Here is a 13,964-nt window from a genome sequence, read left to right as displayed (position 1 = left end):
ACACACATTACACAAAATGCATCTGATTAGGGGCGAAACCAAAGATAAACACTTACATTTGGAAGTAATATACACATGATACCTATACCTTACAATATAAATATATATATATGAGAATATGTACTTATACAATGTAGTGTTGTAGTTTTGAAAAAGGTTGCGATGAATTATTGACAAAAATTGATACAGGAACATTTACAGAAAATTCTGAGTGTGTTGAAGTTAAACATCTTTTTGAGCGAAGCGACGAATACCGAAGCATATACATACATATATATAACTCTGAATCTGAATAAACTGTATATTCACACAAATTATAAAATGTGGCTTCTATAAATTATTTTGAGGAATGTTATCAGTTCACTTGTTGGTGTCCACAAGTATTTTTGGGTTGGCCACATGGAAAACGCTGGGAACCATTCCAGCCAGTGTGGTGAACAAGCTCTCCGAGATGTCGTCTGGCAGTAGTAATTGAAGGGTGCTGCAAATAGTTATCATTCTATTAACACCATAATTCTATGGGTAAAAGCTATGACCTATGACTCACCTTAGTTCAGCACCACCCCAAGAGGCGGATTCTATCATAAATCCCTTGGCGCATTTGAAAACCAGTTCCGCACGCCTTATACACCATTGCACGGTCATATCCTCGCTCATTTCGTGCCGCAATAACGCCGGAATGGTAAGTGTCGTTATATCGTGCCTACTAGCAGTCTTTAGAATATTACGTAAGCCTAGGATGACCGGATGACGCGAATTAATCTCACTGGGACTGTTGATTGGCTCGTCCGAGATCAGGTGGAATATGACGTGCGACTGCGAGAGATTCGAGTGTTTTGTTATAAAAAAGTCTCCCGTTTTCAATCGAGGCTTGGTTTTTTTGGTCGGCGAAGGCGTGGCACTGCCCTCAGAATTTCCCTCGGCGCTGCTGCTGCTGCTGCTACTGGTACTTCCGCTGCAAACGTTAGAATCTCCAGTGCTCAGATTGAGAATCTGTTTTTCGATATTCTCCAACTGAACGTCGATCTGTTCGAAGTGAAACTCTGTGGACTTGTTGGCATTTTTGATGATGTTCTTGTTGGCCTGGGCCTGGATAGATGGCGTCAGGACCACAACGCCGCATAACGAACTGGAGTACAGCCCCAGGGCCATATTCAAACCATTTAAGCTCTCTTCTGCATGCAACGGGCTGCAAAGCGCAGTGACATTGGCACTGAGGATGCGGATATTGTGCATGTGCTTCAGCTGGGAGCCCAGGTGAATGGTGAAGCTCTCCTCCATCGAGGGCTGTTGTGAGACAAACATCGAGGAGCGGTTTCCCAGGGGAGTAGCCACCGGCGACACTTGGAACATCTGGCTCACCTGGCTGGTGATCCAGTTGCGGTACTCGTTCTTCTGATGACCCATCATCGCCTCTAGCTCGGACTCGTAGCGCTTGCGCACATAGTTTTGGGTGGTGTACTGCTGGGCCAGCAAGTTGTTAATATCCTCAGAGGTGGTGGTGATGTCCAACTGGTTGATTTGACTGTCCATTTCCTGCTGCTGCGAGTGATTCAGCGTCTCCACCTCGTTGTCCATCGTATCCGTCATGTCGGATACTACTTTGGCATAGGTCCGCTCGCGCTTCAGAATCTCCTCCAGAGAGGACGAGTGCACCAGCCGGTGGAAGCTTTGTGCGAAAATGTCCTCGTCACTGGGCCCCAGGCGGTCCGCAAACTGCAACAGTTCATCCTTGTACAGACGCTCCGTATTCCGCACAATGGCTTCCATGTCAAATTCCTCTTTTGCCGCCAGATTTAGAAGCGTCTCGGCGCGGTCGTCCATAAAGTTTTGTTGTTCCGTGTCTACGAAGGTCTGCAACTCATTCTCCAAGTCTGTAAAATACCACTGTATACTTTTTAAAAAGAAAACGCTTGAGAAGACACCTACTGATATTCTCGTCAAGAATCCGCATCATTGGATCCATTTGGCTAATGAGCTGCGTCACACAAGACTCCAAATCCTCCTGGTCAAACGGAAACGTCACGTCCAATCGAGATTCGCAGTCCTGGCCTTCATGATTCTTATATTTATACACAAATGGAAGGGTCCGCGTGGCCAGAGAATCCATTTTGCGTCTTTTAGTTGCTGTTTAAGTTAGTTCCAGTCATTAATTTGCTAGTTTACGCCCCCCGAATAAATGCAAGCAAGAAAGCGGCCATACAGCTGATAGCTTAACCCTTGGGCGGACAACAAATGTTTGTTAGACCATTGTGCTGTTAAACGCAGAAACTCTGTTAACATTTAACAGTTCGGCTAACTTTATGTTAATAGATAAGAATCGCTGAGTGTGTGCACACTGGGCATCTGTTAAATATAAAAACAAGATAAACCCAAAAGAAAACAACCAATTTGTCGAATTTTATGATTTAACTTTATTGAAGAAAAATAAAATAATTAAAGATCAAGGTATTAAAATATTTTGGCCGCTTCAGTGTGGAGCACGGGGACTATTCCTCCGCCTGGAAGTACCTGCAAGTTGAAAAGTTACCTGGAAAAACTTACCCTTTGGTCCACACCTGGAGGTGTCTCTTCTAAAGCAAGGGAGCCGACCTGGTCCGTGGCTGGTTATAGCAACGCTGCGACCTTCTTTCAGCGCTTCGCATACTTTTCTCAGCCAACTTGCAACAGAAATTACAATAATATACATTGATTGTAAATGACATGGAGTGGGGGGTGTAGTCAGTTCAAAAATCGAGGTAAAAGAAACCTGTTAGGTGAATAACGAAACTCTCGAACGAAACTGGTTAATGACCCGCCCACAGTAAACACTACGATACAAATAAATGAATACTGTACTGTCTCTGCGACTTAACTCTACTTGCTTGCTCCTTGCACTCCTCTTCGTTTTCGCTTTGCTGCTGCTGCTGCTGTGATTACTACAATAATACAATACTATAGTCTTATCTAAAGTTTCCGGTGTGGAATATAGATAAATTTCTGTACAATTGAATATTTTTTAATCTTGTATTTTCTTTCGCTACATTAAAATGTATGTGTTGTATGTATAATTGCGCTGACCTCAGACAACTGCGTATAAACTGCTTTCTAGAAGGTATAGATTACATAGATTGCGGTTTGCGGATTGCAATTTGTTTTTGGATCGATTTACATCTAAACATTTGGAGATAGTGTTTTCCTTATCGTCATATGCCAAGAAGTCTGTGTCCACACGATCTCAGGTTCGCTAAGAACTTGAAGAGTAAAGTAGTTAAACTAAACTAAAGCAGCGTGCGACTGCTGAAAAGATCGCCGCCGCACGCTCTACATAAATCTATTAAAACTTAGTCTAGTGAAAGTCATAAAAGGTAATACATGATTTTAAGTTGTGTGTTCTGCACTGATTATCAGAAGATGCCAGCGACAGTCAGTCGTCACTGCGCGCTGTCATAGCTGTCTACCAATCCAAATGAACAATCTTTTGTGACTGCCGGCTTGAGATTTTACATACATATGTAGCTAGACAATTGTCGCTGGGGTACTAGTAGTATGTCAGTTGGAGTTGGAGATACAAAAGTTTAGCTGTTGTTGGCTTGTTTCTAAATTACAATATTACTTAAGTCGGGGGCTACAATGTGAAGTTGGGACATAATTCTATGGGATATTGGACAGTTGAGATGCGCCTTATGCAAATGGTCAGCAATGTCAGCAAGTGCAAACAAATCGAATCGAATCCTGGCCAGCTGTTGTGTACGTGTACTGCTGCTGCTCGCTGTGTGCTCTCGCGACTCTTATTAACATTTATTAGTCTGCTTAGCTCACACACTTCTCTGCTCTGCACTGCACTGCACTGATATCTCAATCTTTTCTGTCTCAACCAAGCTCCTGTACGACTGCACTGCACTGCTCTGCTCTGCTCTGCACTGATCCTGATCTTCTCTGTCATGTTTGGTTTGCTTTGTGGTGGTCGGAACGGAAAACTTCTTAGGTCTATGAACGTTCGTTCATGCTCAATAGTGATCATTGAATTGCGTATCGTTTACTTGACTGTGACTTTTGGGCTTATACTGAGCGACTTCTACTTTATTACCTATAAAATGTCGATAAATGAGAAACGTTATTTAAAACAATTGTTAAGCAAGTGGGTTCTTAGTTTTGGTTGTCTTGATCGCTAAGGTAAATACATAATGCTTAAATAGGTTTGTAGAGTTAGGTGGCTTTTGGACTGTCGTATGCAGTTTGTTATTCAGTCCCAGATGCTATTACAACTACCAACAAAAAAACTAAACTAAAAACGGCCGAAATAGCGCAATAGCCGTATTAAAACAAAAAATCTTATCATATTTAGTTGAAACGATCGGGTGATGATCATTCTGATTAGTGGTGGCTAATGTTAAACGACTAACGTCACCTGCGTCCATGTATAGTTAGTTAATGCTCATGTTGGTCTTCTCACCTTGACTCTTCTCTTCCCCTCAATATCTGCGGCTGTTTCCACTGTTATTGAATCCCTGATTGTTTCCGCCATAGCTTCCTTGATAGCCACCGCCTAAAAAACAAACCCATCATCGTTTAAAACACATTCGTATTGAACTGTTCTTTGCGTTAAAAGCTATAGAAAGTTACTCTAACGTGGCTGCGTATTGGCTAATCTTAACTAAGTCATTTAATTGCAAAGCATTTTAGAAACTGCCAAACTCTCGTGATGTTCTTACGATACCTAAATATGCATGTTATTTTACTCCCAAGGATCTGCTACTCACCTGCTTTATTGAAACTTCCCTGGTAGGGCTGCGCGCGGTTGCTGCCGAAGTTGCCACCCCTTTGTGGGCCTCCGCCGTAGTTCTGTTGGTAGCCGCCGAAATCGTTACCACCGCCATTGCCCCAGTTGGTGTTGCCGCCAAAGTTTCCACCGCCGTTGCCGTTGTCCCAGGGACCCACGTTGTTGCCCCAGCCATTATTGCCACCCCCGTAGCTGCCACCGCCGTAGTTGTTGTTGCCCCAGTTGTCGTTCCCACCACGATTGTTTCCCCAGTTGCCACCTCCGTTCTGAAATGTCAATTAGCAGTAATAATTAGCCACTCTTACTGTAGAATGTCACGCAACTAACCCAGTTGCCACCTCCGTTTTGGTTGCCGTAGTTTCCGCCGCCACCGCCGCCCATGTTGCTACCGCGATTGCCTCCGCGGCCACCCTGACCACGGCCGCCGCCTCCACCGCCGCCCTGGACATCGCTCTGTTTCGGCAGGGCCTTCTTCACGTCCACCATCTTGCCCTTGAGCTGATGCTGCTTTTGCACTGCAATAATCAGAGGGAAAAATAAATGAGTAAATAGTTCAATTCTTCAATAAATAATATTAATAATTATCTAATGCAATGTGCCATATACTTTTTCATCATTGGTGCACAAGAGCACCAACAACAGCAATATAATACTGGCTGGTTTTTCATCTCACAGTCACAAACGCCGCAAGAGCACATCGAGCATTGCTATGCGGAGCTGGGACTGTGAATTTTATGTTATCAGATAGATGGTATTGTAACGAGGCTGCGTGTTACACTGAATTGGAACAGATCTACATTCGCATAACATAGCTTAGCCGACGCTAGGATTCATCTCACAGCGTTCCGAGGAAAAACTGCCCAGGTGTTGGAAGTCAAGCCTGTCAATTTGTCAGCGCTGTGGAGCCTCAAAAGGGATACCCAAATAGTCAAATATAGCGCATACATTTTCATCAACTACACATCGGGAGAGAGTAGCCAACAGTGATATAATATGAGCCAAGTTATTCTGACAGTCGCAAACGCCGCACGAGCACATCGAGCATTGCTATGCGGAGCTGGGACTGTGGAGGCGAGGGCCAAACTTAATTATTAAGTGAATTTGTAGCGAGGCTGCGTGTTACACTGAATTGGGATTGAACTACATTCGCATAACATAGCGTAAGCCGACGCTAGGATTCATCTCACAGCGTTCCGAGGAAAAACTGACCAGGTGATGGGAATCAAACCTCTCAGTTTGTCAGCGCTGTGAAGCCCTCCAGGTGCTACAAGGATTTGGATGTGGCCCGTACATTTTCATCAACTACCCATTGAATATGACCAGCCGACAAAGATATAATACGAGCTATGTTATTCTAACAGTCGCAAACGCCGCAAGAGCACATCGAGCATTGCTATGCGGAGCTGGGACTGTCATGCCAAGACCAGGATATAAAAATCCTAAGGGATAGCTACTTACAGACAACTTTGTCGACAGGATCGTAGTCGTCAAACTCCACGAAGGCGAAGCCTCGCTTCTTGCCAGTCTCCTTGTCCATCACGATGTTGATATCGACGATGTTGCCGAAGTTCTGGAAGTAGTCGCGGAGGCTCTGTTCATCGTGGTCGTCCTTCAGAGCGCCAACGAACAGCTTCTTCACGGTGGCGCCGGCATTGGGGGAATCGATGTCCTGGCGGGGAACGGCACGCTTGGGCTCCACCACCCGACCGTCAATCTTGTGGGGCCGCGACTTCTGCGCCTCGTCGATCATGCTTGAGTGCGAGTAGGTAATGAAGCCGAAACCGCGTGAACGCTTGGTCCGAGGGTCTTTCATCACCACCACGTCCACGATGTTGCCCCATTTCTCAAAATGCGCCTTCAGGTTCTCGTCTGTGGTGCGGTAATCCAGCCCGCCGATGAACAATTTGCGCATATGCTCCGGCTCAGTGATTTCCTGCACAAAAATACAAACGCACATTATTGATTTGTACCCCCTGGAGCACCTAACCTCATTTCCTTTTTCAAAATGGCGACTGGTGAGACACCCGCGTGCACTGAATTTTCATTTGCGAATTGTGTACTTACATCATCATGGCCGTTGGAGCTTCCATTCTGGTTGTCGTTTTGGCCACCCATATTTGATATTTTTTTCAGTTAATTAGTTTTAAATAATATTATTCTCCTTAAATACTGGAGTCTGACACCGACCTAAGCACAAGTAGAAAAAAGTTTTGTGATGTGACAGTAAAACCGGAAACATTGCCAGTGGAAGAACTCACTGAGGGATGTTTCCTTCACCAGTGAACAGCCACACTAATTCGCACTGTGGATACAATTTCTTGTATATTTTTATAATCCTAGTAAGAAATTGAGGCTTTTATTGAGGCTTGTAAGAAATTGAGGCTGAGCTTCAAAGTTTTAGAAATTTTTATAACAACTTAAGTTAAAAACGAACATTTTGCTTTGGGTAGGTATTTTTCTTGCAAAGATGAGCTGTCACACTACCTTGCACAGTGAAACAAAATTCATAAAAAGTTGCAGTTATTTTAAATAAATTCCATATCATATCGACATATCCATTATATTAAAAAACTCTTTTACGATAAATTTACACATGTTTTATAAATGTCCTTAAAAAATTGCCCAAATTGACCTGGAGAAGCTCAGCAAGTTGTTAAAAGGTTCAGCTATTTACTATTTAGTAGCTTTTTTATACGACGTCTTTGCATATATTTAATTTTAGGTTAGGAGAACTAGAAAAGGAAAGTAAACCCCTGTATATTTTAAAAATTAAATTAACCCACTATTGTCATGTCCCAATAATATCGGTATTTTGAAGCGCCCTTTGTGTGGTCACACTCTTCGCACACGTAAGGAAATTTTAATTTATCCGGTTTTAGAAAATGCCGAAAAAAAAGACTGGGCAGCGAAAAAAGGCTGAGAAGCAAAAGCTGCGCCTTAAGGAGATTCGCAGCCGCGAAACGCCGCTAGCCGATCTCCCCTGCAATGCACCGATGGACTGCGACAAGTGCGAAAAGAAGCAGAAGTCTCGGGCGTTCTGCTATTTTTGTCAAAGTGTCCAGAGACTTCCGATATGCGCCCAATGCGGCAAGATCAAGTGCATGTTGAAGACAGGCGACTGTGTGGTGAAGCATCCTGGTGTGTACACCACCGGCCTGGGTATGGTGGGTGCCATATGCGACTTCTGTGAGGCGTGGGTCTGCCACGGCCGCAAGTGCCTCCAGACACACGCATGCACCTGCCCCTTGCAGAACGCCGTGTGCCTCGAATGCGAGAGAGGAGTCTGGGAGCACGGCGGCCGCATCTTCAAGTGTTCCTTTTGCAATGGCTTCCTCTGCGAAGACGACCAGTTTGAGCATCAGGCTAGCTGCCAGGTGGGTTTCCATAACTCATTTCTTCAAGCTCCTTCTAATGAAAACTTGGTTTTTAGGTTCTGGAGTCTGAGAACTATAAGTGCCAATCGTGCAACCGACTGGGCCAGTACTCCTGCCTGCGCTGCAAGACTTGCTATTGCGAGGATCATGTGCGCCGCAAGGGCTTTAAGTATGACAAGAATAAGGCCATTCCCTGTCCAAAATGCAATTACGATACCTCGGTGACCAAGGACCTCAGTATGTCTACACGTTCGCACAAGTTTGGACGCCAGCAACAGGGCGGCGCCTCCGACGACGAGGACGGATATGGAGGCTACTATGGAGGAGCCAGCGGCAGCTCTGGCTACTATGGAGGTGCCGCTTATGGCGACGATGATGAGGATGAATCTGATGGAGACTACGAGGACGATGAGAGTGATGATGATGATGACGATGAGGACGAGGAGGAAGGCGAGACAACCGAAAGCGAACCAGAGAAAGAATCTGAAAAACCCGGCAAAACAGGCGCCAAATAGGAATGTGATTACTATTGTGTCGCGTCCTCTTATTCCCAGCTATAAGCTGTGCAATTTGTTTTATATTTTATTAAAATAAATTCCCTGTTATATTGAAGACTGTCACAAGGTAACAGAAAACATGCTGCAATTTGGCTTTTGACCACCAATAAAATCTAGTCCTACCACCGAGTCGGCAAAGGGGTAGTGATAAGCAAAAGGATACAACAATCAGGAAACTGGGGAATGGGGTTAGGGACTAAAATGGTGATGGCTATGCCAACGGCTCTGCTGGCGACGACGCCGACTTCTCCGTTGATAGACTCATCCATCTCCAATCCACTTACGAGCGCAAATATTTACACAATTTACTCGAAAACGGAGGTATGAGCATATAATATTTCCAAAAACGATGGCAAACACACACGCAGCCACGCACATTGGCATTTGGGGAATGTTTGGCAGTTAGGCAGAGCGGAACAGCAACAGCGATGAGTGGGGGGGTGGGTTCCTGCAGGCGTGGAAGCAGCCGGGAGTGGGGAACCCATCATCAGGCTGAAACATTTTAGTCATTGCAAATCAATGATGGGCTTGATGGGTAAGAGAAGCGTTGTTCTTCTGCATATGAATGAAATCATATGGGCTCTTACTTATGTATGTAGGAAAGTTCCCACAAATCGGATAGGATGAGAGGCAGGAAAATCAACTGTGTACATAGTACAGATTAGTATGGGAAGATATAGGATGCACATACAGCGATGGATAAAACAATAGATAAGTGGTCTTTTAATATCAACTAAATAACTAGGATTGGAGATATAACTTGTAAGATCTTGATCCTTCAATTTTATCCTTCATTGAATACCTTTTCTTAGCTGTAAAGGATATAACCAGAAAGGTATTTCTATAAAAATAAAAATCAGAATCACAAAGGATAAATTTTTTTTAATCCAATATTAAAATATCTGAAAAGGTTTTAGGCGCATTAAAAAAATAAATTAACCTCTTAAATATTTCTTAATCTTTTAAATATGATCTTTAAAATAAAGTAATAACTTGATTATAGACTTGGGGATAAGTACAACTTGATTTATAATTTTAATTGATTTACTGAGTAAAAACTAATAACAAATGAACACAAAAGTTAGTAATAATTTGTAGTTAATTTTTAATTTATAATTTTTTATATTTTAAACTGTTAGGACTATCATTATGACCGCCCCTGTTTCCTCTCACACGCATATCGTGGCCAGCTTAAATATAATGGCTGCCTGCCAGCATTTTGTGTCTGCATTTCAATCAAAATGGACAGCCTAGGCCGGCCCTAGCAGTGTCCAAGCCATCAGAGTCAGGGCTACTCAACGAAATTGGAAATGCCATTCGCTTGGGGTGGATTTCATAAGGGGGGCTGGATAGGATTGGAGGAAATTGGGTAGTGGTCACTGCCAAACATCAATAATAATTTCATAAATGTAATCAGAGGGAGGCAAACACGACCCAAGCCGAATCACAGTGATTGAGCTCTTAATTGCACTGCGATATTAATCCTTATGTCGCCCCTACCACCCTTACAGGACTCTACTTTTGGCGGCTTCCCATCTCGATGACCATTTTCATTAGCCGAAGTGCAGTCTCAATTATCAGATTGAAGGGTCATGAGTTATCTAACCGAGGATTGGCCATCCCAGGACTAAGAACCTACAGAGATACTTTGGCTTTGGAAGTCCGCTTCCCCGGAAAACTGTTCGGAATTTTACTTCCGATCGGCATTATCTTTTGCTTATTTATGCAATACAAATATTTTTACCGGCCAAAGTCAAGCCATAACAAAAACACAGACCCGACGAAGGATTAGGTGGGAAAATCCTAGGGACAATCCGAAAAACACGTGGAAAAGTCAAAAAGTCCGGCTTATGGCAAAACGCAATTAGCGTTAATTACGACGGAAAACAGCAGTGGTAGAAAAATTACTTCCCATGGCTGCCGGATGAAGGATTTTGGGTCCCAGAGTCCCACGTTTTGTGCTGCACGAGCGGCAAGAGCTGCAGGTTCTTGCGGCCACTTGAAATTTAATTTAATTTCTTCTTGCGGCTGCCGCAACGTCGGTGGCTTCAAGTGATTGCGCCATGGGATTGGCTGGTGGGTGGTGGGGTGGACGAGGTGGGGGTCATGTGGCATAGTTTCTAACGTCATCATCAACATCATCCACTTCGCCGTATCGACGTTCATCAAAGCTAGCGATGATTGATGGTGCGTAATTTGGAAAATTAGAAGCAGGATACGCAGAAAAGGGGTGGCTCCGCCCGATTCGCTCTCGTTTCCTTTTTCAACGTTTTTTCTTATTTTTTTTTTATTTCGGTCCTTGCTAATGTTGTTGGCACAACAAGGTGTGTCCTGGCCTGGTAGCGGCCCGGGCCGATTGCCGCGTGTCCTGCCGCCGCTTACCGCTTGCGGGCGCGTGTTGCGAGTCCGACAAAGTTGCGCGTGGTTATTAGAAAACAATTTAATTAAATATTCACTTGAAGCACAACACCAACAATAAAAAGCCAGAGCAAGAGCGTAGGCAGTGCCAGAGCGACGGCCTCACTTTCCCATCATAAAGAGCTCAAACAATGTCCATCAATATTAAACGATGTCGGCCGGTGTCCATTTAGAACGCTTCAGTTGCCGTTGTTGTTTTAGTTGTCCTCGCTGGCCCGTGATGTAATGTGAGAAAGTTTTTTGCGCCTATGCTTGAAAGAGAATGAGATGGATAGGGTGGAAGGTCCTGGCAGGAATACACCTTTGATATATTGGGCTCTTAGGGCAAGTCTCTGAAAATAAGTCCCCAAAATAATAACGGCTAATTGGGGCAAGCTTTCCCTCAGGACTACCAGAACTGTCTTTGGGAACAGTTCAACAATAGCATTTTTCGGTATTTATTTTAGTCTTCAAGTAAGAGACCTTAAATAATTTTATTGAAAGAAATCTAGAGGAAAAAGATTTCATTTCTAACTCTTCAATAGAGGTTAGAAAGTCATCTGCAAAGGACCGGATAAGTGTTTCATCCAGGTGTGCTGCACTGCACCCGCACAATGGAGCTACCGGACACCGAAAGCGATACCAGGACACCCGCACAGACGTCCTAGAAGTCACGGCAGGACAATGGGAAAGTCGTTGGCAGTCTAATTGCATCAGCGACGCTTCCCTGGCCACGTGACCCCTGCGCCTCACCTGCAATTAAACTGTCACATTAGGAGAATACAAGCACGCAGCTCTTCACCAAAATGCAAAGCGATGACGCAGCCCAAAAAGCGATTCCCAAGTATCGGGTGGCTGGGGGGTGGTTACTATTGAGGGCCACGTGCCGGAGTCGGGGGCCGCAGATGGAAACGGGAGTACTGATGCGAATGGGCGAGGCTACAATGGTTAGACCTGCTCTACGACCTTCCACCAGCCAAAAGTTTTGCCAAGGGATTAGCCGCAGCTCAAAGCGAGCTGGATGGGTTCAGTGGTTTCTCCTTTTGTGTTTGCCAACAGTTACATTTTGCACCCGGCAAGCCACCTAATGAAAGCAAATCTCCGCATTAATTTCAGACGAATTTGTTTTGATGCCGTGATAAGCCGCCAACCGACAGTGCCGTCTGGAAACTGGAACTGGAAAAATCAGAGAAGCGCTTGCCATTTGGGCCTGATCCCATTGAGCCGCCAGCCGCCCATCCGGCCCGTTTTGATTTTTGTCAATAGCCCGGCGGGCTGGCACTTGAGTTACGAGACGTTCAACTTTGCCATCGAATGAAACTGAATTTTGCAATACGCCCAAGGCCCCTGGCCCGAAGCCCACTTTCATACCGATACCACCACTCCCGCACACACGCGCGCGCTTTGCATTTCAATTGCCGGCCGGCACACCCCTCGACCTACGCCCACGGCATGCTACAGTTATTAACCTCAACTAACACTGGCCAACAGGGAAATTTTATTTCAATAAATGTCTATGGGACATAAGGGATTCCTTTATTGGGGTAGACTTCATCCTTCATTCTTATGATTTAAAGAAATTCAAACTTATAACTTTATTGTGAGGACATTTCATAAGGATTGGAAGATAGAATCTTAAATGAGGTCAACTAAGGTGATATCTTTTCCAATTAACATCTGATTCGTAAATGATTTTTAAGAGTTTCCCCTTTAAAAATTGTGAGCTAAGCCTGGAAAGGACCCTGAGAACTTTGCCAATAAACATCTGTCATTAACAATTTAAAAAAAATTTACTATTTTTGCTTTAAATTAAACTACCTAACTTCTAAACACCTTAAAGGTAAAAAAAACGGCATTAATACTAACAATTATTAATTTAATTTATCAATTTGATATCTTTTTTACAAACAAATCCAACTACACAACTTGTAAACTAGTGTTCTATGTCCTGCGGCTAACTATGTAATTAAAGTAGTTGCGGTTCATTGTGATGATGTCGATAATGATGCCGCTGATTATGATGACCCGCACTTGTCGTGAAGCACCAAGCCTGGCCTGGGAATCTATTTGTACATCGCTTTACTCGTCCTGTGCACCGAGTCCTGGCACTTGTGGGCAGCGGCCGCGTGCGCTGCACGTGAGCTTCCTTGATAATGATCTCACATGCAATCGCCAGAGGACAGACTGTGAGAGAGTTCCTCTTAGGCTAAGCACTCATCATCAGCACTAAATTATTTATTGTCAACAATTGAATCGAATGGAACATTTATATGTGCCAGGCAATGGCATTGTCTTCGCATATGTGCGAGTAAGCGACTCAATGTCAAGATTAATCGCCAGCTGTGGGACGAGGTTAGCGGACAGGTAACATCAGCCCGGCCCCAGCTCCAGCTATAGCTTCAGCTAACCGGCGAATTGAGCCAGACAAGGAGTCAGACTTCTATATAACAATGAAATATTGTGCTGCTGAGGAAAAAAATTTCAAGTTCGGCAGCTTGTCAAGTGGCACTTGTCGTCAGTTGAACGTCACGGCATTCGGGCACTTTGTCAATTCAAGTGAAATTTTTATTAATTTCGTTTTTAAACTGCACCATCACAGGCACACACACAAGATGTGACACATGCATATATATTAAATGTTCTTGATACACGTTCTCATCAATGGCGATGAGACCCCGTCGCACATTAGTTGCTTTGTTAAATGCTAACAAATTGCCGGCAATTCGTCAGCTCCACAAATTCGGTTTTCGGTTCCGAAAGACCATCTCGTCGGCGGTCCCTTTGTGCGCCGTGTGACCTGTATCCTTAATTCATCCACGGACCGGTCGATCTCTTCGGCTGTGATGTATGTATGTTATGTTTTTGGCCGGTGGA

The 13,964-nt window shown here is 44.2% G+C and overlaps 3 protein-coding genes across 6 annotated transcripts; 1 reads left to right on the top strand and 2 right to left on the bottom strand.

Moving 5' to 3' along the window:
* Positions 1-281: 281 nt before the first annotated feature.
* On the bottom strand, positions 282-2,375 carry LOC6501355 (protein C12orf4 homolog). The gene is made up of 3 exons (XM_001955022.4): positions 1,930-2,375; positions 548-1,874; positions 282-481 (listed from the first exon to the last, which is right to left on the bottom strand). The coding sequence occupies exons 1-3, from the start codon at positions 2,108-2,110 to the stop codon at positions 361-363; spliced, it is 1,629 nt and encodes a 542-aa protein (XP_001955058.1). The 5' UTR covers positions 2,111-2,375; the 3' UTR covers positions 282-360.
* A 55-nt stretch (positions 2,376-2,430) lies between these two features.
* On the bottom strand, positions 2,431-7,005 carry LOC6501354 (heterogeneous nuclear ribonucleoprotein A1). 4 transcript variants are annotated; one of them, XM_001955021.4, is made up of 6 exons: positions 6,827-7,005; positions 6,221-6,695; positions 5,090-5,277; positions 4,743-5,028; positions 4,436-4,528; positions 2,993-4,069 (listed from the first exon to the last, which is right to left on the bottom strand). In XM_001955021.4, the coding sequence occupies exons 1-5, from the start codon at positions 6,875-6,877 to the stop codon at positions 4,455-4,457; spliced, it is 1,074 nt and encodes a 357-aa protein (XP_001955057.3). In that variant the 5' UTR covers positions 6,878-7,005; the 3' UTR covers positions 2,993-4,069; positions 4,436-4,454. The 4 variants fall into 4 exon arrangements, with proteins under 4 accessions (XP_044574264.1, XP_032308365.2, XP_001955057.3 ...); XM_044718329.1 differs by lacking the exons at positions 2,993-4,069; positions 6,827-7,005 and adding an exon at positions 2,431-2,660 and having other exon boundaries at positions 6,221-6,360; XM_032452474.2 differs by lacking the exons at positions 2,993-4,069; positions 4,436-4,528 and adding an exon at positions 2,457-2,660.
* A 468-nt stretch (positions 7,006-7,473) lies between these two features.
* On the top strand, positions 7,474-8,781 carry LOC6499232 (zinc finger protein 330 homolog). The gene is made up of 2 exons (XM_001955020.4): positions 7,474-8,136; positions 8,193-8,781. Exons 1-2 carry the CDS (start codon positions 7,645-7,647, stop codon positions 8,649-8,651), a joined length of 951 nt encoding a protein of 316 aa, XP_001955056.1. The 5' UTR covers positions 7,474-7,644; the 3' UTR covers positions 8,652-8,781.
* The last annotated feature ends 5,183 nt before the right edge of the window (positions 8,782-13,964 follow it).

The sequence above is a fragment of the Drosophila ananassae genome, chromosome 2L (assembly GCF_017639315.1).
Source record: "Drosophila ananassae strain 14024-0371.13 chromosome 2L, ASM1763931v2, whole genome shotgun sequence".
Taxonomy (NCBI): domain Eukaryota; kingdom Metazoa; phylum Arthropoda; class Insecta; order Diptera; family Drosophilidae; genus Drosophila; species Drosophila ananassae.
This window is presented reverse-complemented; position numbering and strand designations above follow the sequence as displayed.